Source organism: Hemiscyllium ocellatum, chromosome 7, assembly GCF_020745735.1.
Source record: "Hemiscyllium ocellatum isolate sHemOce1 chromosome 7, sHemOce1.pat.X.cur, whole genome shotgun sequence".
Lineage (NCBI taxonomy): Eukaryota > Metazoa > Chordata > Chondrichthyes > Orectolobiformes > Hemiscylliidae > Hemiscyllium > Hemiscyllium ocellatum.
This window is the reverse complement of record NC_083407.1, coordinates 31,912,288-31,936,760: the sequence shown is the minus strand read 5'-3', so window position 1 is coordinate 31,936,760 and position 24,473 is coordinate 31,912,288. Positions and strand designations below refer to the sequence as shown.

Genomic DNA, 24,473 nt, shown 5'->3' with positions numbered 1-24,473 from the left:
TTTTTGTTAACTTTATTCTGATGATTCTTGTTGAAAATTTTGACAGGCATTTTTGACAATTCCTTTTGATTGTTCGAATGAGCATAACAGTTACAATGGGATGATATATTTTTGTGCACAATCATGCCTAATTTTAATAATCCCAAAGTGCACCTTGTTTCTTCAAGAAGTCACCAGCTCCTCCCCAAAGGTGTCCCAAGATCATATCAAAAAGGGGTCCTTTCCCTGTCCAAAAGAGGAGTCTGGTTACTCAAACAAATCAATAGAGTTCATACTTGCTCCTGCCAGGTCTAATCTGATGCACATTACATTTTAGACATCAAATTCAGAGAAGATTGATATAGGCAGCTGCCACTGCATAACACATGCAAAGAATGCAACCTGCCCCCAGAAAAGTTTTAAGTACTATAAATGGGGACTTCACCTCCTCTTTTCATAATGAAAGAAAGACTCTATGCCATTGAGTAAATCCAGGATATCTCTCGTTATTTCTCAGCTTGATTGAGTTGACCTTTGTCCATGTTGTAGACCTCACACCTGGACTGATACTCTGGTACAATACCTTTGGAGTATTGCATTGCTGGAGATGTAGTATTTCTGATGAGACATCACAGATCCTGTATACAAGCAGTGTAGATAGTTCTCTTGGCACTCTTGTGGCATTCTTTTTTCAACCAAAAGCAACAAAGAGATTTAACGGGTCATTAATCCTGTTGTGTAAAATAGCTGCCATGTTTGAGTATGTAATAACCATCCCTGCAAGTCAAATTAATTAAGTGTGTATATTGTACATCGGAATATTTAAGAGTGATGGTCAGGTTATTTATGTAATAATTGAATTTAAAATATTATGCAAACATAATTATATCAATATAGTGGCAAACGCCTCAATTTGGATGCTAACACAAATAACCTCTTACTTCAGAACTGCTGGTAGTGATAATTTGGTAGATCAGACAATTCAGTCTTGATAGTGAAGAAGGGCATTATTATTCTGCTGCCTATACACTATGTAGCTACATTTCTCATTCAGGCTTTTATTATTGAATGGAAGGCTTCTAGAGGGTGGTTGTTGATCTGAAATTTTCAAAGCCAGAAGACCAAACCCTGTTAATGATTTTCATATCATTAGCTTAATAATCTTATGCATGTTTTGTATTTTTGTTTTAACATATGTTTCTTCATGTATTCTCTCAATGTATCAATTACTGTTGAAAAGCCATCTTCCATTTTCAGTAGTGTTTTTTTTATCATTCAGTTGACAGTCGAGATACTGATATTCTGTGCCAATCGTTGCCATTTAATGCACTTTTATACCAACCGTAGCAGTGAAATTCTGTTCTAAGTAAATCAGTCAGCAATATTTTTTCTCATAGTGCTGGGCATAACCACATTTACTTTTAAGAGAAATAATTACATGCACAAATATTAGGCCATCATTGATCTGGAATTTAGAGTAATTTAGTTATATGTCTTGACATTAGTACTGATGCTATTTGAGTTGAAGTACAGTACTTACCATTTTTTTAAGTCAGGAAAGAATAATTACAAGAAAACAACATTTTGTTAGGAGCACATGAGTGTTGAACTAGCTTCTCTTCCTCCCATACATTCTTAACTGGCACCAATTTCAAGCGAAAAAAAAGGGAGTTAGCTTTAATTCCCTTGTACGTGGCAGAGTTGACACATGTAAAGTAATAGCTCATTTTCAATTGCCATGTTTAGCATATGTCTCATGTTGGCTCTGCGAGGCCTGCAGGCCGGTCCCATGAGTTCAGCTCAGCCAGCAGTTGCTGCCACTACACAGTTCCCCCCACCCCCCCTCCCCTCCCTTAGCCTTGAATGCTAATAGCTTTGAATCATGTTCAATGGTGATGTTAATTTTCCGGCAAAAGCATTATGGGTATAAGTGTACCTGACACCTCCAGTCAATGAGCACAAGTCTTTGTGTGTGTGTTTGTGTGTGTGTGTATGCACAAGCACATGTTACATTCCTGCAGATGGTGTTCTACTGAATATGTCCTTCTGTGGAAAATTGCACAGTTCTAAACCTCTAGGTGCAGGAGGCTGTTAACAGTTGCTGATGATAGTAGGCAAACATTAACATAATAATTAGTGTCTTGTAATTGTTTCATTAAAACCAGTTGTTCCATTTCTCCTCATGTTTTCCCAGAAGAGAAGCTGAATTTGGATGACAGCCAGTGGGAGGACATCCACGTCGTCACCGGAGCACTAAAGATGTTTTTCAGAGAGCTGCCTGAGCCACTTTTTCCATACAGTTTTTTTGATCAATTTGTAGATGCCATAAGTAAGTACAATACAATGTTAATTTAACCCTCAAAGCACTAAAGGAGCAATTCTCTATTCTGCATTCAACCATTTAGTAAGATGAGGTTAATTTTTTTTATTAGCTCGCTGAAAGGCATTCATAAATCAGTGCCTTGAATGCAGTTGTATTTATTCAATTCCAGTTTCTTAATATTCATGACAACAATTTATTTTTGATAGTACACTTTTATACTTACTTCATGCAAGGTTGTAACATTGAAAAATATAAGCTGTCCCACTTTAGTTTACAACCTATATTTAGTTCAACCTGAGTGTTTGTCACAACGTCTGTAAGCAGATTTCCAAGCAGAAGGTTTCGATGAATTATAAACTATTGGTTTAATTACTACACATTCCCAAGCTTCATGCTTCAATTGCATGTTGGACTTTATTACTTAAAAAGTCTCACTGGCACAGATCTGACGCTGTTCTAACATGTTTTGTTTGTTATTGAAGCATGTTGTTTTCAATTCTTTGAAAGTAAACACTTGGAATGAATAATGGCAAAGAGAGAGAGAGAGAGAGAGAGAGAGAGAGAAAGCCTTCCTTGTTATTCATACATTAAACTCAAGCAATAGGACAAATTAATCCTACTTTGTGTAGTATGATCTTTAGTGTGAAATGATATAGCTTCAGGAGTAAAAGCAGAGATGCTGGGGAGGCTTGTGGGTTTAGGTAGCATCTGTGGAGTTTCAAGTTCATGACTATTCATCAGAAATGAGAACCTTTAAACATGTATCAGTTTTAAGCAAGTGCAGAAGCGGTATCATTGGACTGGTAATCCAGAAGCCTAGGCTAATGCTGTAGGGATGTGGGATCAAATGACACCATGCAGTTAGTGAAATTTAGTTTCAAATAATTAAAACCTGAAATTAAAAGCGAATATAGATATTCATATAGATAGAGACAACCACGATCACTGATTATTAAAAGAACCCTTCTGGTTCACTTAATGTCCCTTAGAGAAGGAAATCTGCCATCCTTACACAGACTTGACTACATGTGTCTCCAGATGCACAGCAATATGTTTGGCTGTGCCCCACCCCCTGACATTGTCAGCAAGCCAGTCAGTTGATGCCAAAACAATGGCAGGGAAATATGGGAAGGGAATAAAGAACAAATGGGAAGGCCTATGATAGAGTGCACAGTAGGAATGATCAAATGACAAAAAGGATGGTTATCTAAAGCAAAGCAGATGGTAAAAGGACAAGTGTAGAAAAAGAATGATGGGGTTAGGAGAAATGTAAACAGAGAACATAGACCATTACAATGCAGCAGAAGCCCTTCAGCCTTCGATGTCGCGCCAACCTGTGAAACCAATCTGAAGCCCATCTAACCTACACTATTCCACTTTCATCCATATGTCTATCCAATGACCATTCACGTGCCTTAAAGTTGGCATGGCTTAATGTTCAGGAAATGGCTGATGGAATTCAATGTGAGCAAATGCGAGGTCTTGCACTTTGGAAAAAAGAATACAAGCATGGCCTACTTTCTAAACGGTGAGAAAATTTGTAAAGCCAAAGTACAAAGGGATCTGGGAGTATTAGTCGAGGATTCTCTAAAGGTAAACATGCAGGTTGCGTCCGTGATTAAGAAAGCAAATGCAATGTTGTCATTTATCTCAAGAGGGCTTGAATATAAAAGCACCGTTGTGCTACTGAGACTTTATAAAGCTCTGGTTAGGCCCCATTTGGAGTACTGTGTCCAGTTTTGGTCCCCACACCTCAGGAAGGACATACTGGCACTGGACCGTGTCCAGCAGAGATTCACACGGATGATCCCTGGAATGGTAGATCTAACATACGAGGAACAGCTGAGGATCCTGGGATTGTATTCATTGGAGTTTAGAAGATTAAGGGGAGATCTAATAGAAACTTACAAGATAATAATGGCTTGGAAAGAGTGGATGCTAGGAAATTGTTTCCGTTAGGCGAGGAGACTAGGACCCGTGGACACAGCCTTAGAATTAGAGGGGGTCAATTCAGAACAGAAATGTGGAGATATTTCTTCAGCCAGAGAGTGGTGGGCCTGTGGAATTCATTGCCGCAGAGTGCAGTGGAGGCCGGGACGCTAAATGTCATCACGACAGAGATTGATAAATTCTTTATGTCACAAGGAATTAAGGGCTACGGGGAGAATGTGGATAAGTGGAGTTGAAATGCCCATCAGCCATGGTTGAATGGTGGAGTGGACTCGATGCGCTGAATGGCCTTACTTCCACTCCTATGTCTTATAGTCTTATGGTCTTATGGCGAGTTTACTACTGTTGCAGGCAGGCCGTTCCACATCCCTCCTATTCTCTGAGTAAAGAAACCACCTCTGACATCTGTCCTGTATCTATCACCCCTCAATATAAAGCTATATCCCTTTGTGCTAGCCATCAGGCTCTCCATGTTCACCCTTTCTAACCCTCTGATTATCTTATATGTCTCAATTAAGTCACTTCTCAACCTTCTTCTGTCTAACGAAAACAGCCTCAAGTCCCTCAGCCTTTCCTCATAGGACCTTCCTTCCATACCAGGCAACATCCTAGTAAATCTCCTCTGAACTCTTTCCAAAGCTTCCACATCCTTCCTATAATGCAGTGACCAGAATTGTACGCAATAAGCAATGACAGAAATATTACATAGACCTGGTGTCCAACTGAAAATGGGATCTGCCATTATGATCTGAATTGTTAACTACATGTCAAGTTTGGAAGGATATAAAATGCTGAATTGAAAACTTAGGAGCAGTTTCTAAAACTTCTGATGAAGTTGAGATCAGTCTGATTTATGTTTATTCATGAAATTATTTTTAAATCCTGCTGATAAAAACTTTATAACAAAATATTTGGTATAAAAACTAATTTATTATATACAATGATATTGATTCCAAGAATCTGAAAGTAATCTTGAGCACTCAATTGGAATAACATAATTCTTTGCTGTTTTACTTACTTAATTTTACAATATGCAAGGACATTATTTATTTCATTGAGTATTCTCTCTATTTTATTTATACTTTTGCAGTATTGACCATTTTTAGGATTCTATGGATCACAGTTTATTGAATTTATATTCCAATAATATCCACCTGTTATGTTACAATCTGCAAGAAAAAATATTATCCCGTGTTTCCTCTCACCATGTTACAATAATCTTCATTATATATTGCAGTGCAATTTTCACATTGGTCCAATTTCTTGCATAATATGAGAGATACATTATCTTACAATCTGAATGTCAAAGAGCCTACATCAACTTTTTAAAGGTCTATCCTTATTGTATTACTTCCCACGTCATCTCTACCAGACAGTGAAACAGTTTCTCCTTATAATTTATTTAACACACTCATAAATCCAACTCTTGTCAATTTTCCTCTTAAACCTTTGTACTCTTAACATTAACAATATAGTGTCTTTATTCCCTTTGTGCAAGTGCAGTACCTCATCGCTGTTGTTACTCTGGCAAATGTCTGCTCTATTCCTGAGATGCTGCCTGGCCTGCTGTGCTTTGACCAGCAACACATTTGCAGCTGTGATCTCCAGCATCTGCAGACCTCATTTTTTACTATCCTATCCATGCCTCCCTTGATGCTGTTCAGAATCCATCATCATAAGGAGGCCTAACTAGAAAAACAGGGATTGCCAGTTATTAAAAAAAATCTCACCTATTTCTGTTTGATTTTTCAAAGTTACACAAATCAACAGCTGCACATTTAAGCTGTTTCGTGTAGAATAGTAGAAGAAGTAAAAGAAATAAATGAACTGAGGCCTACCTACAATATGTGGGATTTTCTTCACTTTATACCTTTCAGGCTTGGGGACGATTTGCAGGCACAATTGCATTTCTAACATAGGTGTTCCTTGTGGCACAATCATAGAGAACCATTCAATTAAGGTCAGCAAGAGGGAGATGAATGAAAGTCCCAACTGCATGGCGCACAGGAATGATCTGTTAGCAAACCCACTGTGCATAGTTAGATATAAAGTGTGAAAATGCCATAAAATTGAGGAAGTGTCACTAGACTTCAGAGAATTAAGATAGAAGTAATGTCCAGAACTGTTGGGACTATCAGCATAAATGAGTAATTGCCTGTTTTGTCATTGTAGCTTCATCACAGTACCATGGTCAACAAGCTCCAATGCTCCTCTGGTGTACTGAGCTGAGACCATCTCTGTGTGACTTTCTGCATTCCTGTCACAAAGTAAGACCTGCACACATTCTTACCATGCACAATTAAATGCTATCTACCCTTTCAAACACCACGTGAAACTTGCTACCAGAAAAATCTTCAGAGCGCAAGAACATATCAGTGTCCTGCATTCAATACATCTAAGTTCAATTTTCCACATCCTCATCCCGACCTCAAGGGCTGGTCCAGAGGAGCAGGTAGCTTCTTTCCAGTTGAGGATGTGGTGCTGGAAAAGCATAGAAGGTCAGGCAGCATCTGAGGAGCAGAAAAATTGACGTTTCAGACAAAAGCCCTTCATCACGAATGATACCCGAAACGTTGATTTTCCTGCTCCTCCGATGCTATTGTGCTTTTCTAGCGCTACACTCTCGATTCTAATCTCCAGCATCTGCAGTCCTCAACTTGCCTAGTTTCTTTCCAGTGTTTATGTTGAATGCAGATCAGAACTAATTGTGCCCCCTAGCCATGCTGTTCCAACACAGTTACAACAGCGTGCAGGTACAACATGCGATCAAGTAGGCAAATGGTATATTACTATCATTGCAAGAAGAATTGATTCCAGGAGCAGAGATGACTTGCTGTAATTATACAGGGCTTTCATGAGACCTCCAGACCTGGAATATTGTACACAGTTTTGGTGTCCTTATCTGAGGACGCTCTTGCTATCGAGGGAGTGCAGTAAAAGTTCACCAAACTAACTCCTGAGATGGCAGGGTTTATGTATGAGATGTGGTTAAATCAATTCAGATTATATTCACTGCATTTCAGAAAAATACGGGGAAATCTCATAAAAAACCTAGAAAATTCTAACAGCACAGACAAGGCGATTGCAGAAAGGATGTTCCTGGTGATCGCAGAATACAGAAGCAGGGGTCACAGTGTAGGAATGCAGGTAGACCATTTAGAATGAGATGAGGAGAAATGTCTTTACCCTGACAGTGGTGAGCCTGTGGAATTCATCACCATGGAAAGCATTTGAGACCAAAACATTGTACAATTTCAAGAAGTTGCTGGATATTTATGATATTTTGTGCTAAAGGGATCAAATGATATGGGGGAAGAAGCAGAAATGGGCCATTGAGTTGGATGATCCACCATGATCATAATGAATGAAGGAGCAGATTCAAAGCACTGAATGGCCTACTCCTGTTCCTGTTTTCTATATCTCTGGAAGTGTGGAAAATTGTTCACCTTTGTCCTATCTTCAAAAAGCAAAACATATCCAAATCAGGCAATAACTGCCCTACTGGTCTATTCTCAATCATCAGCAAAGTGAGTTAGGGTGTCTCCAGTAAAACCTATTGAACAATAATCTTCTCACTGATGCTCAGTTCATGTTCTGCAAGGTCCTTCGGCTCCTCTCCTTATTGAAGCCTTAGTCCAAACTTTGACAAAAGAGCTGAACTAATATGGGGAGGTGAGGGTGGCTGTCCTTTAAATCAAGGCTCCTTTTGACCAAGTGCTGTGTTCAGTTGAGTTCGCAAAACTTGAGTCATAGGAATCTGGAGGAAAACATCCCATTAGTTGGAGTCATACCTATCACAAAAGAAAGATGATTCTGGTTGTTGGAAGATCAATCAGCTCAACCCCAGGACATGACTGCAGGAGTTCTTTAGTCATGATTTGGAGATGCCACAACCATTTGATGAAGGAGCGGCGCTCCGAAAGCTAGTGCTTCCAATTAAACCTGTTGGACTCTAACCTGGTGTTGTGTGATTTTTAACGGAGTTCTTGAGGGTATTTATGTTTTCTAATCAACCTGTTCAGAGATGTAAATGCATACCTCTGGAACAGTTGAGACTTGAGCCCAGGCCTCCTGACTCAGAAGTAGAGACACCACCACAGGGTAGTTAATTCTTCAGGGTAGTGTTCCAGACCCAGCCAATTTAGCTCCTTCTTCAATGACCTTTCTTCCATCATATTGTCAGTGGTGAAAATATTTGTCAATACATGTTGTTTGAATATAACATGTCTCGTCAACACGAATTGACTATTACGCGATGGCAAATTGTGGGTGCTGTTTGGATAATGAGGAATTTCTACTAAATGGTTAAAGCAGTTTCCTACAGTGATCTTCTACAATGCAATTTTTTTTCATTGTTCAGGTATTGCAGCTCTTCCGAATTTCTTAATGCATTTGACATTCAGTAGTCCTTGTTTGTGGCTCACTTCTTTTTATGTGTCAAAATGAAAGCACCACTGGAATTCCAAAAATGTCCATCAGCCTGTAGCCACACCTCATGGTGACCACAAGGAGTAGGAGCAGAAATGGGGCATTTAACCCGTTGAGTTTGCTCTGACATTCAGTGAGATCATGGCTAATCTGATAATCCTCTCCTCCACTTTCCTGCATTTCCCCATACCTCTTGATTTCCTTACTGATTAAAAATCTGTGTCCCTCAGCCTTGAATATATGCAATGACCCAACCTCGACAGTTCTCTGCAGAAAAGAATATCACAGAATCACTATCCTCTAACAGAAGAAATTCCTCCTCATCTCTCTCTCTTAAATACATGATGCCTTATTCTGAGTTTATAGCCTTTGGTCTGACTCTCCATGAAGAGAAACAACATCTCTGCATTTACCTTGTCAAGTCCCCTCAGGATCTTATATGTTTCAATAAGGACCCCTCTCACTCTTTAAAATTCCCAAGAAGTACAGCTGTAATATATGAAATCTCTCCTGTAACATAATCTCTCCATACCTAGTATCAGCCCAGTGAACCTTCTGAGACAAAACTGTTCACAACTGTGGTGTGACTGGTAACTTGTACATTTTTACCTTTCTTTTATATTTCATTTCTTTCAAAATAAAGGCCATCATTTCAATTTCCTTTCCTATTATCCAGTGAACTTGGATGCCAGCTTTTCACTATTCACGGATAAGTACTTCCAAATCAAATAGGATCATGCTGTAAGGTCAAGTGAAGTAGGGATTGATAGGAAGGGTGAGCAGAGTAACAAATTAAAAATATTATATATGGATGCACGAAGTTAGAAATAAAGTGGATGAGTTTGAGGCTCATTTGGAAATTGGCAGTTATGATGTTGTGGAGATAACTGAGACGTGGCTTCAAGTGGACAGGGCCTGGGAAATGAATATTTAAGGCTATACATGCTATTGTAAGGACAGACTGACTGGCAGAGGAGTTGGGGTGGCCCTGTTTTTGTCCATATACCTAACCCGTTTATGTCCTTGTGTCATTCTCATCCTACTGCACCAGATCTGGTCAAAACAGAACACCCATTTATACTATAACCATATTAAGGGCTTATGCCCGAATCATCGGTTCTCCTACTCCTCGGATACTGCCTGACCTGCTGTGCTTTTCCAGCATCACACCCTAAACCATATCATGGTGTCTATATTAATGACAAAAATCATAGATAAGAAGAAAAAAGTAAAAATGGAGACAGAGTTCATCTGAGTTCTATTGCATTACACTCCAAGTGTGCTCTACAGAGAGTACGATAATTATAGCCAAAATCCCTACAATGCTGGAAGAGGCCATTTGACCCATTGGTCTGTACTAACCCTCTGAACAGCATCCTACCCAGATCTGGACTGCTACTCTCTACCTGTAACCCTATGTTTATCATAACTAGCCAACAACATGACAATTTAGTATGGCCAATCCATCTATTCAGCACATATTTGGATGATGTGAGGCAACTGGAACACCTGAAGGAATCCCACACAGGGACCATATACAAACTCCACACAGACTGACCAACAAGGCTGGAATTGAACCTAGGTACCTGATGCTGTGAAGCAGTAGTGCTAACCTCTGAGTCACTGTGCCACCCACCACCTGTATGCTCTTCTTCAAGGCACTCATTATCCTGACTCAAACTTCTACTGGCTTTCCTTGTGTGTCACTGGATCACAATCCTTGATCTTCCTTCCTAACAACATTGTGGGTTAACCCTTACCACATGGTCCTTGATCCTTGTCAAACCAGTATTTTTCTGGAAGACCTCATCTTTTAATTCCATCACTTCAGGAACATTTTAGATTGTTCTGCAATGCATCTGCTTCATAGCAACAGGAGATTATATAAAAATAGTTCAATTACAAGTGTCCCTGATTTATGAATGTTTGACTTACAAATGCTTGTACTTACAAGCACAATCTCATAAAGAGGTGTAATTTTAAAAACCTGACATAGAACATTTCTTGTACTTGCAAATGGCTCCTATATATTGTCCTGCAATGATTTCTGACTCGTTTACAAATTGACTTGCAAACAGGCTCAAGAACAGAGCCTGTTCACAGCCGAGGGACTGCCTGAATATCATTGAAATAATTGAAGTACAAATAGCATAAAATTATTAATGAAATTTTATGCTGATTTGCTCTAATGCATGCAACTAAATCCTTCCTATGGCACAATGCAGTCCTACAACCAACTGAATAACGCAACACAAAAATGAATTTTTTTTCATTCCTGTGCTGCATGCAAAATCAACCTCTTTCAAACTAAGTGGAGTATTCACCATTGGTTTCCATATTGATCAGGATCTTTATTTCATTCAGTCAGAGTGTAGGGATCACTGGCCGAACAGCATTGATTACCCATGCCTAACTGCCCTTGAGAAAGCGATGATGAACAGCCTTCTTGAATGGCTGTAGTCCATTTGGAGTGTGTACACCCCCAATGTTGTTTGGGAGGAAATTCAAGGATTCTGATCCAATGACACACAAGGAAAACAAATATAGTTCCAAATCAGGATGATGAGTGCCTTAAAGAAGAACTTGCAAGTGGTGATGTTCCCATATTTCTGTTACCTTTGATCTTCTGAATGGTATTAGTCATGGGTTCGGAAGGTCCTCAGGAGTCTTTGTGAATTTCTGCAATATATCTTGCAGATGATACATACTGCTGCTACTGAGCATTTGATAGTTTGAGGGAGTGACTTTATAGTTCATAGTCATCAAGCCGACTGTTTTATCATGGATGATGTCAAGCTTGTTGAATTTTGCTGAAACTGCATTCAGTTAGAGAAGCAGATAATAAATGATACTCTTGACTTTTCTGTACAGATGGTGGATAAACCTTGTGACATCAGGAAGTGTGCTTTTCTAAGCTCTGATCTGCTCTTGTATCCACAATACTTATATTGCTAGCATAGTTCAGTTTCCCATCAATAGTAAAGCCCCCAGAATATAGATAGTGGAGTTTCAATGATGGTAATGCCATTGAATGCCAAGGGATGATAATGAGATTATCTCTTGTTGGAGATGATCATTGCCTGGCACTTGTGTGGTACGGATGTTATTTGTGACTTATGGTCCTCATTTTGTGAAAATTCCTGTCAGGACAACCTAACTGTTAATTTCCTCGATGAGAATGGATGAATTGCTGCCCCTTTTTATTCACCTGCATCCTCAATTGGTTGTAACAGGGTTAATTTAGAAAAGATTACTTGTGATTACCTTTCTCCCAGGCCCAAATTACCTTAAATTTTAAAAGAAGTCAATTTAACTAGGCTGCCTTTAATCAATATAAAGAAATAATTTATTAATTACTAAATACAAAAATAATTACGTGCACATACACACAGATTACAAATGAGATGAGTCCAAAAAGTTAAAAGTTTGAAGAATAATATGCATATGGATCAATCTCTGAAATGTTCATGAAGAGTCGATAATTGAACATTGTGGCCATTGAAATGAAGGTGATTGGTAGCATTGACATGAGAAGATGAAAGAAGTCATTCTTTCGAAACTCTTGGTTTTGTAGGCTGATTCTTTTACTTTGCAGCACTCACAGTTAAAGAAGGTCTTTGCTTACAACACAGGGCTAACTAGTGAAATGTTCTTCAACTGTGACCTTTACAACCTGCTAATGCTCGAATCCAAGTAAGTTCACATGTGAATGTTTAGTCTCAGCACAGTAGAATTGGAACGGCTTTTTGAAATCTTTTTTTGTATATTGTAAGAGGGAAAAACAGAAGTGTCTGGACATTTTCTAATCACATTCTTCAGGGGTGTTATCACACAGCCCTGGAGCAGGTAGGACTTGAACCCATGCCTCACTGACATAGAGACTCTCCCACTGCACCACAAAGGCTACAAGATATCATTTTCACATGACAGTAGAAATAGTCTGCTCACTCATTGTCTTGTGTTAAATGTTTCCTTGTTTGAAGATTCTGTAACATGTCTGACGTTCCAAAGCTTCCATCCAGGACTTGCACGGACAGTCACTAAATTTAAATTGATAGTTTTTCTGACACAGCTGTTCCTTTAAAAATAAGGTGTTTTGAAATAAAAAGCAAAAACAAAAGTCCATCCATACTTGGGATTGTCCATTGTCACATACTTCTCAGCCCAAACCTCAATATTGATCAGATTTTGCTGCATTTGAACAAGGGCTGCTTCAGTCTCTAAGCAGTTTTGAATGGTGCTGAACATTATGCGCTAATCAGTAAACGTCCCCAAGGTATGATGAAGGGAACATCATTAGACGTTTGAGCTTTGAACACTAACCTGAGAAATCATTCAGACAAGTCATGGAGGTTAGGTGGCCTCCAAAAATTGCAACCAATTCCGTTGTGTTATCATTGATTCCAACTAGTGGTGGTTTTTTTCCGGATTCCAGTTGACTGTAGGTTTGCTAGGTTCCTTGATGCCACACTTGGTAAAATGCAAACATGACGTCACCGCACCCCTGTAATCCAGCTCTCTTGTCCATTCTTAAACCAAAGCTGCAATGAGGTCAGTAGCTGAGTGGTTATGGCAGAACCCAGTTTCAGCATCAGCCAGTAGGATATTGCTGATTGAGTTCTGCTTGACAGCACTGTGAGTGACACCTTCCACCGTTTTACGGATGATCAGGTGAAGACTGGTGGGGCAGTAACTGACCAAGTTCTGGATTGATCCTATACTTTTTGTGGACATGACACACCTGGGCAATTTTCCACATTGTCAGATAGATTGCCAATGTTGTGTATTGTGTTGTATATTTTCCTAATGATGAATCTGAACCAAAAATAGAATACATACTTCTGCTAACTTACAAAAGAAAAACAAAGTATAGTGTTTGCATGAGAGAAAAGACAATCAGATCCAGCTGCACTTCCCAACCATTTAATGATGCAACCTTGTGACAATATTCATATGCCATCTCTTGAAAAGAGGAAAAACAAATACTTTGTGGCTCATTCAGAAAACATTTTAGAAAATGGTTCACTGACTTCCTCAGGCAATCTAACATGACCAAAGAAACTGTAAAAAAAAGACTCATCACAATCATTACTAACTAACAGCACATCTTCTATGACTGGAAATACCTTTTCCTATCAAGAACTTGTCAAGCTCTCCTATTAAGGGTTATAGTGACTCCATACTCGACACATGTCACAGCCATCTGTTCCAGATGGCAATGGCTCTGAGTGAAAATAAATACTTCCTGACATCTAATTTTGTCTATGGATTTTAAAGGAATGAACATTAGTCCTTCCATTGCTAATATTTCAAGTAAGTAATATAAACATATTATCTCCAATCACTTTATCTTTAAAACCTCAATTGTATCGCCTATAATATGCACTGTAATACACTATCAATTTTAGTTGATCTTGATAGCTCCAGGTTCTAAGATCTGGAATCTCTGTTTCCCTGCACTGAACATTTTCCATCGCTCATAGCCTTCACCATAATTAGTGACAATGTTCCATCAACTCTATGCGTATTTCAAATGACTCAGTACTATCAACTGAAATGTCCACATTTGGCTAAACCAGATTTTTTTTTCACGTTAAATATTGGTAAATTAATGGTGTTGTAATATTTAAGCCCTGCTTGACCCTGAGATGGGTTTGTGGCATTATGGGCTAGATTTGTATCTTCAAACAGAGATGGGAATGAGGGTGCAAACATGACACTTTGTTTTGTTTTTCAGGGCAGAAACAATTCGTAATTGTAGAATCATTGAGTTCTGTAGTACAGAAGAAGGCCATTCAGCCCATCATGTCTATACCAGCTCCTGAAAGAGCTACCCAGCAAGCCCATTCTTCAGCTAGATCTCCACAGCCTTCTAAATTCATCACTTTGAAACGTACAAGCTCCCTTTTATGATGTCCTATGGAATCCACCTCCACCACTCTCTTAGGCAGCAAGTCCTAACAATTCTGAGCAAAGAAGTTTCTCCTGATCTCACTTTAGATTAGATTACTTACAGTATGCAAACAGGCCCTTCGGCCCAACAAGTCCACACCGACCCGCCGAAGCGCAACTCACCCAGACCCATTCCCCTACACCTAACACTATGGGCAATTTAGCATGGAAAATTCACCTAGCCTGCATATTTTTTTTGGACTGTGGGAGGAAACCGAAGCACTCGGAGAATGTGCAAACTCCACACAGTTAGTCGCCTGAGGCGGGAATTGAAGCTGGGTCTCTGCCACTGTAAGGCAGCAAGTGCTAACCACTGTGCCACCGTGCCGCCCCAGACTTCTAGCTGTCTTGTTGACAATTTTAAAATTGTGACTCATCAGTATTGACAGACCAACTATTGGAAACAGAATATCCTTCTCTTCTCTGTAAAAATTGAGTAAGATAACCCTTGAAACTTTTCTGCCCCAAGGAGAATAAGTTCAATTTCTCTAATGCTTCCTTGCATTTAAAATCATTTATTTCTGGTATCATTCCAATAAATCTCCTCTACACTCTGTCCAAAATTTTAACAACCTTCCTTAAATAAGATGTCCAGAACTGAACACAATACTCCAAATGTGGTCTGACTAATGATTTACTTGCTTTTATACTCTGTGCCTTTATACATAAACCCAAAGATGCTGTAAGCCTTCTTAACAATTGTTTCAACTTGCCTGGCGACCTTCAGAGAATTATGCACTTGAACCTCAAGGTCCCTCTGCTTTCATACTCTCCTCAAAGTTGTGCTACTGAGCCTCTGATGTCTCTCCATGTCTCTTCTGCCAAAATGCATACTCCACATTTCTCAGCAGTTGAAATCATCTGGCAGGTGTCTGCCTATTTGGCCAACTACTCAATGTCTCTCTGAAGCCACTCAACATCATCTTCCCAATTCAATATTGACCTAGTTTAATATCATCTGCAAATATAGAGATTTTACCCTTAAAATCCATCTCCAAATTATTTATTTAAATCAGAAAAAGCAAGGGTCACAACACCGGTACCTGGGGACCACCACTTTCATCTCTTATCTTGTCTGAGTAGTGTCTATCTCTATGCCCTCTGTTTCCTACCTTTTAGCCAACGTTTAATCAATGCTGCCAAGAACCCATCAATCCAAAACATTTTGAATTTGATAACTAACCTGTCATGTAGCGCCATATCAAATACTTTCTGAAAGTCCAAATGTACATCTACATATAGCACTATCCTCATGCATTGCCTGAGTCAACTCGTCAAAGAACTCGATCAAATTTGTCATACATAACCTGCCCTTGACAGTCATTTTGACTGTCTAGTATTAACTTTTTTACTCTAAGTGTATATTTATCTTATCTATATTATGGCCTCCATCAGTTTTCCCACTTTTGTTGACAAGCTGACAGGTCTGTAGTTTTCTGAGTTATCTTTTGCCCCTTTCTTAAACAATGGCATCATACTTGCAATGCTCCAGTCTCCCTGCACTAATTTTGTGTTCAGAGAGGCCTAGAAAATTTCTGTCAATGCTTTCAAAATTTGCTCCCTTACCTCTCTGAGCAACCTAATATATATCCTATCTGGGTCTGGTGACTCCTCGACCTGGAGTGCTGCCAGCCTTTTAGCACCTCTCCTTTCTCTCCTTTATGTATCATGTTGGTCAATACTTATGTTTTCAAATATTTCATTGGAAAAGAAAATTCCAACACCTACTCATCTCAATTGATTCACAGATATCCACTTTCAAAATGGGAATTAAGACACCATTAGTCCTGTGAATTTCAGACAATGTCGTTGGATGTTTTTGGTATGGCAGTATTGGCTATTATGAGTGATGTATGTGCTTCAAAAATAATGAATAATTAACAGTGAATTCAGCTCAGCAGGTGGACAATTAATCCAAGATTGTTTGACAGTTCTAAAAGGCTAAAACTAACAGATTGTGCCTTTGATGATGGTGTCTTGTTTGTTTATAAATCTATTAAGCATTCAAATAATTGCATTTTATATAAATTAAAGTTTTTATTTTTCTCTTTCTGGTATCTGTGATCGCTATTTAAATTCAGGGCTTTGATAGATCATGAAATGATTATGTTTCAATGATGCCAATGCTGTTGCCTGGCTGCTGAAGACTGGACATGGTAGATATTAGGCGAACATTCACATAGGATGCAGTGGCGCATGGATGTGGCATGAGGTGTACATAGGATCTGAGGAGAGATCATGTGGCTTGAGTCACTTGAGGAGTTATGGGGTAATATGGAGTGAGTGGAAGGTGAGGAGCATGGAGGTAGCATTGGGATGAGTGAGAGAGTTAAGTGTTGAAGTTTAGAAGAATTTTAAACAGTTAGAAAATTGGCTACTGTATTGAATATTTGATGTGGGCCTTCTAACTGGCCAACCTCTACACCCCAACTCCTCAAATACTCAAATGCAGTTAGCAGAATGCACTGCTAACTGGAACACTTTCTGAAAAGACAAAACTTCCAAGCAAAATCATTCACATGTTAGATATATATTTCACAAGGCACAAAAGTGAGTTGGTGTGGTTGTCCTGAGCTCATGTGTAAATTGAGGACTATATTCTCTGCATCATCATTCATAACATCTGCTTACTTATCTTGGCTATTCTGCTTCTTAAATCCTTCTCCATGTCTTTAAACACATAGGCTCACAATCAATTAAGCATTCTGAGACCAATCAGCAACTCCAAATTATTTAAATGTACACTTGAGATGCCATGGCACCCAATGGAGCAGGTGCTGGAAAATCCATTCAGAATAGCTAGGTAAGAACCAGATGCTATAAAACAGAAACAAAAGCAGAAGTTGCTGGAAAAGCTGAGCAAGTCTGGCAGCATCTGTGAAGAGAAACCACAGTTAATGTTTCGGGTCCGGTGACCATTCCTCAGAACTGGTTCTTAGTCCTCAAAATTGTTAGGTGCTTATTTTGATACGCATGGACAGAATGGACCAAAGGGCCTTTCTCTATGCTGTAGATGTCAGTGACTTTATGAAACTACAACTGCAAACCACTACACTGAGCGAGACAATTGTGCAAAAATAGGGGAGAAAATGGCCAAGTGGTATTTTTGCGAGACCCGAATTCAAGAGATCCCAGGGAGTAAGTTTCAAATCCACCATAGCAGATGCTGGAAGTTCAATTTTTTTAAAATTTGAAATTGAAAGTGAATTGTTGTAAAAGCCCATCTGGTTCACTAATGTCCTTTAGGGTAGGAAACTGCTGCCCTTAAAATAAAACAAAGAACTGCGGATACTGGAGACCTGAAACAAAAATAGAAATTGCTGTTGGAACTCAGCAGATCTGGCAGCATCTATGGAAAGAAAGAACAGTTAATGCTTTGAATCCAGTGACTCTTCGTTAGAATATAATGTTGTCATCTGGGCTACAAGTGACTCTAGACACACAGAAATGTGGTTGACTCTGAACTGATCTCTGAAATAGCCAGTTATATTCAAAAGTGATTTCAGATGGTCCACAGCCAGCAGCACGTACATCCCATGTGTGGATATGTCCTCTGCTCTCATCAGGACACAACTGTGATGGGTTTGTTGGAGACATGAGGCATACCATACAGATATGTTAAGAAACATAAAATTGATCGGGCATTTTTGCACAAAACATGTTAAGAAACATAAAATTGATCAGGATACCACACAGATACTATGGTAATCATATTAAAAGACAAAGATCAGTTCACAGAAACCTAGACACAGGTCTACTACTGTTGCAGGCAGTGAGTCTCAGAGATTAGTAGGGGCATGGAACACATTACCTGCAACAATAGTAGACTCGCCAACTTTAAGGGCATTTAAATGGTCGTTGGATAGACATATGGACGAAAATGGAATAATGTAGGTTCGATGGGCTTCAGATTGGTTTCACAGGTCGGCACAACATCGAGGGCTGAAGGGGCTGATACTGCGCTGTAATGTTCTATGTTCTATGTTCTGTAGGTGTAAGGCACAAGAAGGTGGTGTCCAACAGCAGGCTGGAATCAAGTAGAACATTTCTACTCCTTCATAAATTTTTAACCAAATGTAATTTTGCTACTTCCCTTTGCAAACCTGGCATTTGAGATGCTGTTGGTCAGCACTTCTGTTGTCATTGTGGTCCTTTAAGACTTAAAAGAAATTTTAAATGTCAGGATGGAGATGATATAAAACTGCCAAATTAAATCATGCAGAAAAATGAGGTCTACATCAAGCCTTTGACGTAATACACCTATTTGTCAGATATTGAAATGCAAAAATTTGAGGTGATAACAAGGAAACATAACCTACTCAATTCAATCATTACAGTCTATTCTGATATAACATGATAGTTCAGTTTCTGTGCAATCTTACGTCATACGTAAATCACATAATAGCAGCACCATTTAAACCAATGAGACCAGAACCACATTACAGCCAATACAGGTAAGGTAAGCTCATGTTTTACAAATACAGATTGAAGGTCATCAACCATGTTATCGTCAATTCGCGTTGAAGAAATCCCCATTATAACAGAATGGCCTGTAGATTCCCAACACTGTGGAAACAGGCCATTTGGTCCAACAAGTCCGAAGAGTAACCCACCCAGACTCCTTTCCCAGCATTGCCCTCGACTAATGCACCAAACACTATAGGCAATTTAGCATGGCCAACTCACCTTACTTGCACAGCTTTGGACTGTGGGAGGAAACCCCCATTAGACACAGGGAGAATGTGCAAACTCTACACAAACAGTCACCTAAGGCAGGAATTGAATTAGGTCCCTGGCATTGTGAGGCAGAAGTGTTAAGCACTGAGCCATTGTGCCGCCCATGTACTTGGGATTCTCATTCACCAGTCAAGGCTAAGGATCAACTGTTGTGAGAATGCTGAATTATCAATAATGCATTTGACGTTTTGTGGCAGTATCTATCAGAGAAACGTTTATGGTTTAAATTTCTCTCCACATCTAAGGTTTTCAAAATAATTGTTATCTGCATAACTTTCACTTTGTAAAGAGGGTCAGCATGTATGTTCTCATGACTGGGATAGCCAAGACATGAAAAACATAGGGAGGAGATAATGTCAATAGCAAATCAGCAGAAATATCAGCAGTATAGGGAGGAAGACTGGTATGGCAGTCAACAATTCCATATGCATTCCAAGGATTGCAACATCTACAAAATATTTTACTTGAACAATCACAAACTGTCAAGTATACCTAGCTAAACTAACCCTGTTGTCCACTTGTGAACTCAGTTCGTACCAATTGGCATCTGATGTTGAGACCTTCCAACCAGATAACACAAACAGATAAACAATAAGCACAAAGTTTAAGTTAAGTGTGAGACATTTATTTTATCTGCTTCTAACTTGGTTTAACATTATAAAAATATGGATACATTTCCTTTACTTCAGACATATGAGACAAACCTTAGTACAAATTGGTGCAAGTATTGCAAGTGGTGACTGGGTGCTAGATTTCACTGAAAAACTATTGAGCTTCTGGTTTTAATTGACTATAATTCTGACAGCGTAGTATGTGAAGTGGCTAGGTCCGGAATGTAATTGCTGACCAGTTTTGCCTTCATGGTATTGCCTATTCCCATATTTAATGTACCATGTGCTTCTGGCAAAAAGGAAATGAGCATTGGTCACTTAATTGTCTATCTTTAATTTTGTCCACTAGAACATCTGTTGCTCCTGGTATGTTGAATTATTGTTTCTTACACAACTCTATGCCAATGTCTGGTAAGCAGTTTTGTATCAAAAGTTCAAATGGTTGTAACATTCTGATTGTAATTCTGAAAATTATTGCATTTCGTTTTAATTGACCAGTCCACTGTTTAGGAAAGAAATGTTTTTTTCCCTGAGAAGAAGGATGATTATCATGGTGCCATTTTAACTAATGCTTTGAAAAAAGAATCATTCTTACCCGATAAACAATGCCAAAAGGCATGCTTACTTAGAAATTATAATATTCCTTATCAGATAGAACCGTAGAATAATTTACAAACAATTCTAAGAAATCATCCCAAGCTTGTAGGATGTAATTTTACCAACTCCTGGAGGTGATAATGGAGATAAAGGTGGAAAAAGATGGTGGATCGTCTCTCAGACCATGTTCCTTCATTGGAGGATTTTACTGACAATGGTATTGGAATTGAGACAATATTGTAGAGGTACTATTAAGGACTACTTTAACAGGCCATCAGCATTTTGTAATGGCTGATTGACCACTGCCACACCAAGAAGTTGCTAGCTAAGCCAGTTTCTCATGGCAAGAAGCTGGAGAACTTCATTAAGCTGGGCAGATTTTGTAAAGAGAGAAGTTCCAAATTTCCCAAGTCCAAAGTATGGATACATTTCCGTTACTTCAGACATATGATACATACCTTAGCACAATTTGATGCAAACTAAGAGAAAGAATTTATTCAGCCAGGGGGTGGATGGAAGAGTGTAGGATGGTTGGGGAAGCCAATGACCTCCTGAAAGGGGTTTCTCCTTCAGTACTCAGCTGAAATGTTTTTAAAACTTTTTTTTAAGTATTTGCTGAAGGCTGTAGAACCCTTGGCTGTCTGAAAATTCACTGCCCTGTCTTGGTGCTGCTGTGCTGCCAGCCATCTGTAATGCCACAACATGTCTTTTATAGTCTGACCACCCAACCAACAAATTTCAGATCTCAATATTTTATAATATGTTAAAGAACTGAACTTGGGTCATTGAAGTTACAAAATGTCATAACAAGAACCATAACTAGAACATTAACTGGAACTATTTGGAAATAAGAATAGGTGTCCTCCACAATTAATGTAAATGTAAAAACATATTTCTACATCCCGTTCCAAATAATGACTTTACATAATTTATCTTTCTCCATTAAAGAGTATGTTTGACTTTTAAGCACAGTGGTGAAACAGTGTGATCATTAGACAGAAAAGTATTCATTAATGTCAACCATTTAGTAAAGATTGCATTACATAACGTCCCACCTGAGGGAGTTTAGCAACTGTTAATAGCAGGATCCAAGGTGGTGGTAATATCTGAAAAATCTGTAGGTTTGAAATGAAAACAGGAAGTGCTAGAGAAACTCAGTAGGTCTGGCAGCTTTTGTGAAGACAACAATATCAAATTTTCCAATTCCAATATAACACTTCTTTCAAATGCTGTCTTTTTTTCAAATAGTTTAGTTTTGAATTTAAAATAAGAACATTTCATCTGTAAAGCAGCAACAACAAATGATTCTGACTTTTGGAAGCCATTTCATCTCAAATTATTCTGTAGACTGCAGTGATTAATTTGTATAATGTCAAAAATCAGAAGAGTTTAAGGTTTAATTTCCCCTTTTGTTGACTGCTTCATATGCTTAGTTGTCTTTTGTTGTATAACATTGCTCTGTATGCCATTGTAATGTAGTTGTTTGCCAACTTGAAATAAATAGACTGGCAAATCTATTAAAATGGTTCACAAAGGAGCTTTACAAAAATGTGTTAAGCGATGTGCTAGAAAAAAAAACAAAGCCATTGGAGGTATCTGGTAAAATAGGTTTTGAAGGGTTAAATATCTATGGCAAAATATAACTCTGGCTTCAGTTAAAACCTCTCTTTAAAAGGATATCTAATTAACGTAAGTAATTTTAAACAGATATTTTATTGACTTGTGTTCTTTAATTCAGTAGATGTATTTCAACTCAGGTGAAAATTATCTTTTGAATTCACAGTTTATGGATGTATCACAGTTTGTGGATACCACATTTTAATTGGTTTTCCTTATGTAGTTGCTTAACAAATGTTAACTGTGCATTTTAATCATTTCCTATATTCTTCATGCACATAACAATTTACTGCACAGTAGAAGTCAAAAAATCCTCTTTGTTACATGCTAATTTCTTGCTGCAGGTATAGCATTGCTAGCAATCAGTATTGAAAATACCTCACCAATCTATGCTGTTGATCTCCTTTCAATGATGTCAGGGTACAGAACCAAAGAATCAAAGCACCAAGTTGATGACCAGTACATTTAGATCCTTTAAGACAAAAACAATACACAAAGTAGCAAACATACTTTGAACCAATTCAAAGGTTCAACCTTCAGATGCCTTTTGCGCCTTTACTGTCACCCGTTCAAACCACGAAAAACCCACACAGAAAATATTATTTGATCAATTTAAATTTTGCTTGCACAGCTTCAATCCCTTAATGTAGGATTGTTGCATTGTATTGTAGTGGGATATTACATTTTTTGAATAGTAGTTCTGTTCATTTTGGATGCAGCACTGGAGTATTTAGTGCAGGAATATTTTCAAAGCCACACTTTAAGCGGAGCATGTCCCATCGCATCAAGCAATCTTTTTCATTTTCCAGATGTTTATCACTAATCTAGTGTTGCCAAACTCACAGGATATTATTCTGAAGATTCACATTTCTGAAAGACTATTTTTGATTGCCAAAATTCATTTTATTTACAGTCGCTGATGACTGTCAGCAAAAAGAAAATGCTATTCATCCCACAGTTGGATTGAAAACATGTTTTTTTTCTAAGTGAAGAACTGGGTCTTTGACCAAAGTCTTAGTCCACCAAATTATCTAGCCGTCAACAAGCTGCCATTATTTTGTTTATAGGCCGGGTCCTCAGGTGGATTTAGAGAACTCCTCCATGTCTTTCCAAGCTGTTATTCTGGAAGAGAATCAAGGCAGCTGTGTTTACTGCCTGGAACTTGGCATAAATTTACAAAAAAACTAGAATTTATATCATTCGGTATCACTGAGAGATCTCAAACCACCTGCCTATGTGACAAATTCACCCTATTGTGAGCTCGTTGTTAATGACATCATGCAATAAAGTCAACAATTCATGTTGATGAATTAAGGTTTTATGAGCTTTGCTAAAAGATATACCCATAAAGGAACTATCATGGTACAGTGCTTTCACCAATGAATCAGTTTTTCAAAAGTAGAATATGTGTATTCTGACCGTCACCCTTGGAAATATATCAAGTGGAGCACAAGCTTTATTTTTATTAACCCTTGCCAGGTGAAACTACTTAGGAATGGCATAACATATTCTTGGAAAACCGGTGCATACAGATCTGTCCATTTTACTAACTAGTCTGGTTCATTCCCATCGTTTCTTGTTGCTCCTGGTACAGATCTGACTGCCAGAGAGGAAAGGGGAATTGGTGTTTTGCTAGATTGTTCTCTCTACTCACCCGCTTTGTAGTATTTGATACAGAAGCAATTGTCAAAAGGCATTTGAACCGCATTGTAAAATTGAAGATTGGCCAGAAATTTAAAAGATAAAAACAAATTTTCAATTTTTCATTCTATCTTCAATTTGCTAGGAAAGAAGGTTCAGCATACCATGTAATCACAGCTTCAAGATTCGTCTGTTGCAGCTCCACATTGCTTTGTCGTTCAGAAATGTTTTTAAGTCAAAGCGCAAGCTATTATGGCCCTACGGAATATCTGGCTGAATTTCCCAGTATAGTTTTATCATGATTTTCTTAAGCATATTCAACCTCATAAACTCTTTAGCCAAAGGGATTTATTTCTGTTGTTAAGTATTAAATAACATACATTTTTTTTTCATTACATTCTCCAGGTGTTGGCGGGAATAGCAACAACATGCATTTACATAGCACCTTTATGTTGAAAAACTTTCCCAAGATGCTTAATATCAACATAGCGAAGAAAATCAAAAATTTAGCCAGAAAAGGGACTATGTTAAAGAGGATATTAAGAGAGGAGAGAACATTAGAGTTGTTGGGCAGCTCAAATAACCCTTGAGCATGAGGTCTAGGAGGCTAAAGACAGAGTTACCAATGATGGGATGAA

The 24,473-nt window shown here is 38.5% G+C and overlaps 1 protein-coding gene across 2 annotated transcripts in view; it reads left to right on the top strand.

The window, feature by feature from the left end:
- Positions 1-24,473, top strand: part of arhgap15 (Rho GTPase activating protein 15) — a 736,069-nt gene that overhangs the window by 617,442 nt on the left and 94,154 nt on the right. For both annotated transcript variants that reach the window (XM_060827830.1, XM_060827829.1), the window contains exon 13: positions 2,174-2,308. In XM_060827830.1, coding sequence (XP_060683813.1) covers positions 2,174-2,308 — 135 coding nt within the window. The remainder of the gene's footprint in view (positions 1-2,173; positions 2,309-24,473) is intronic.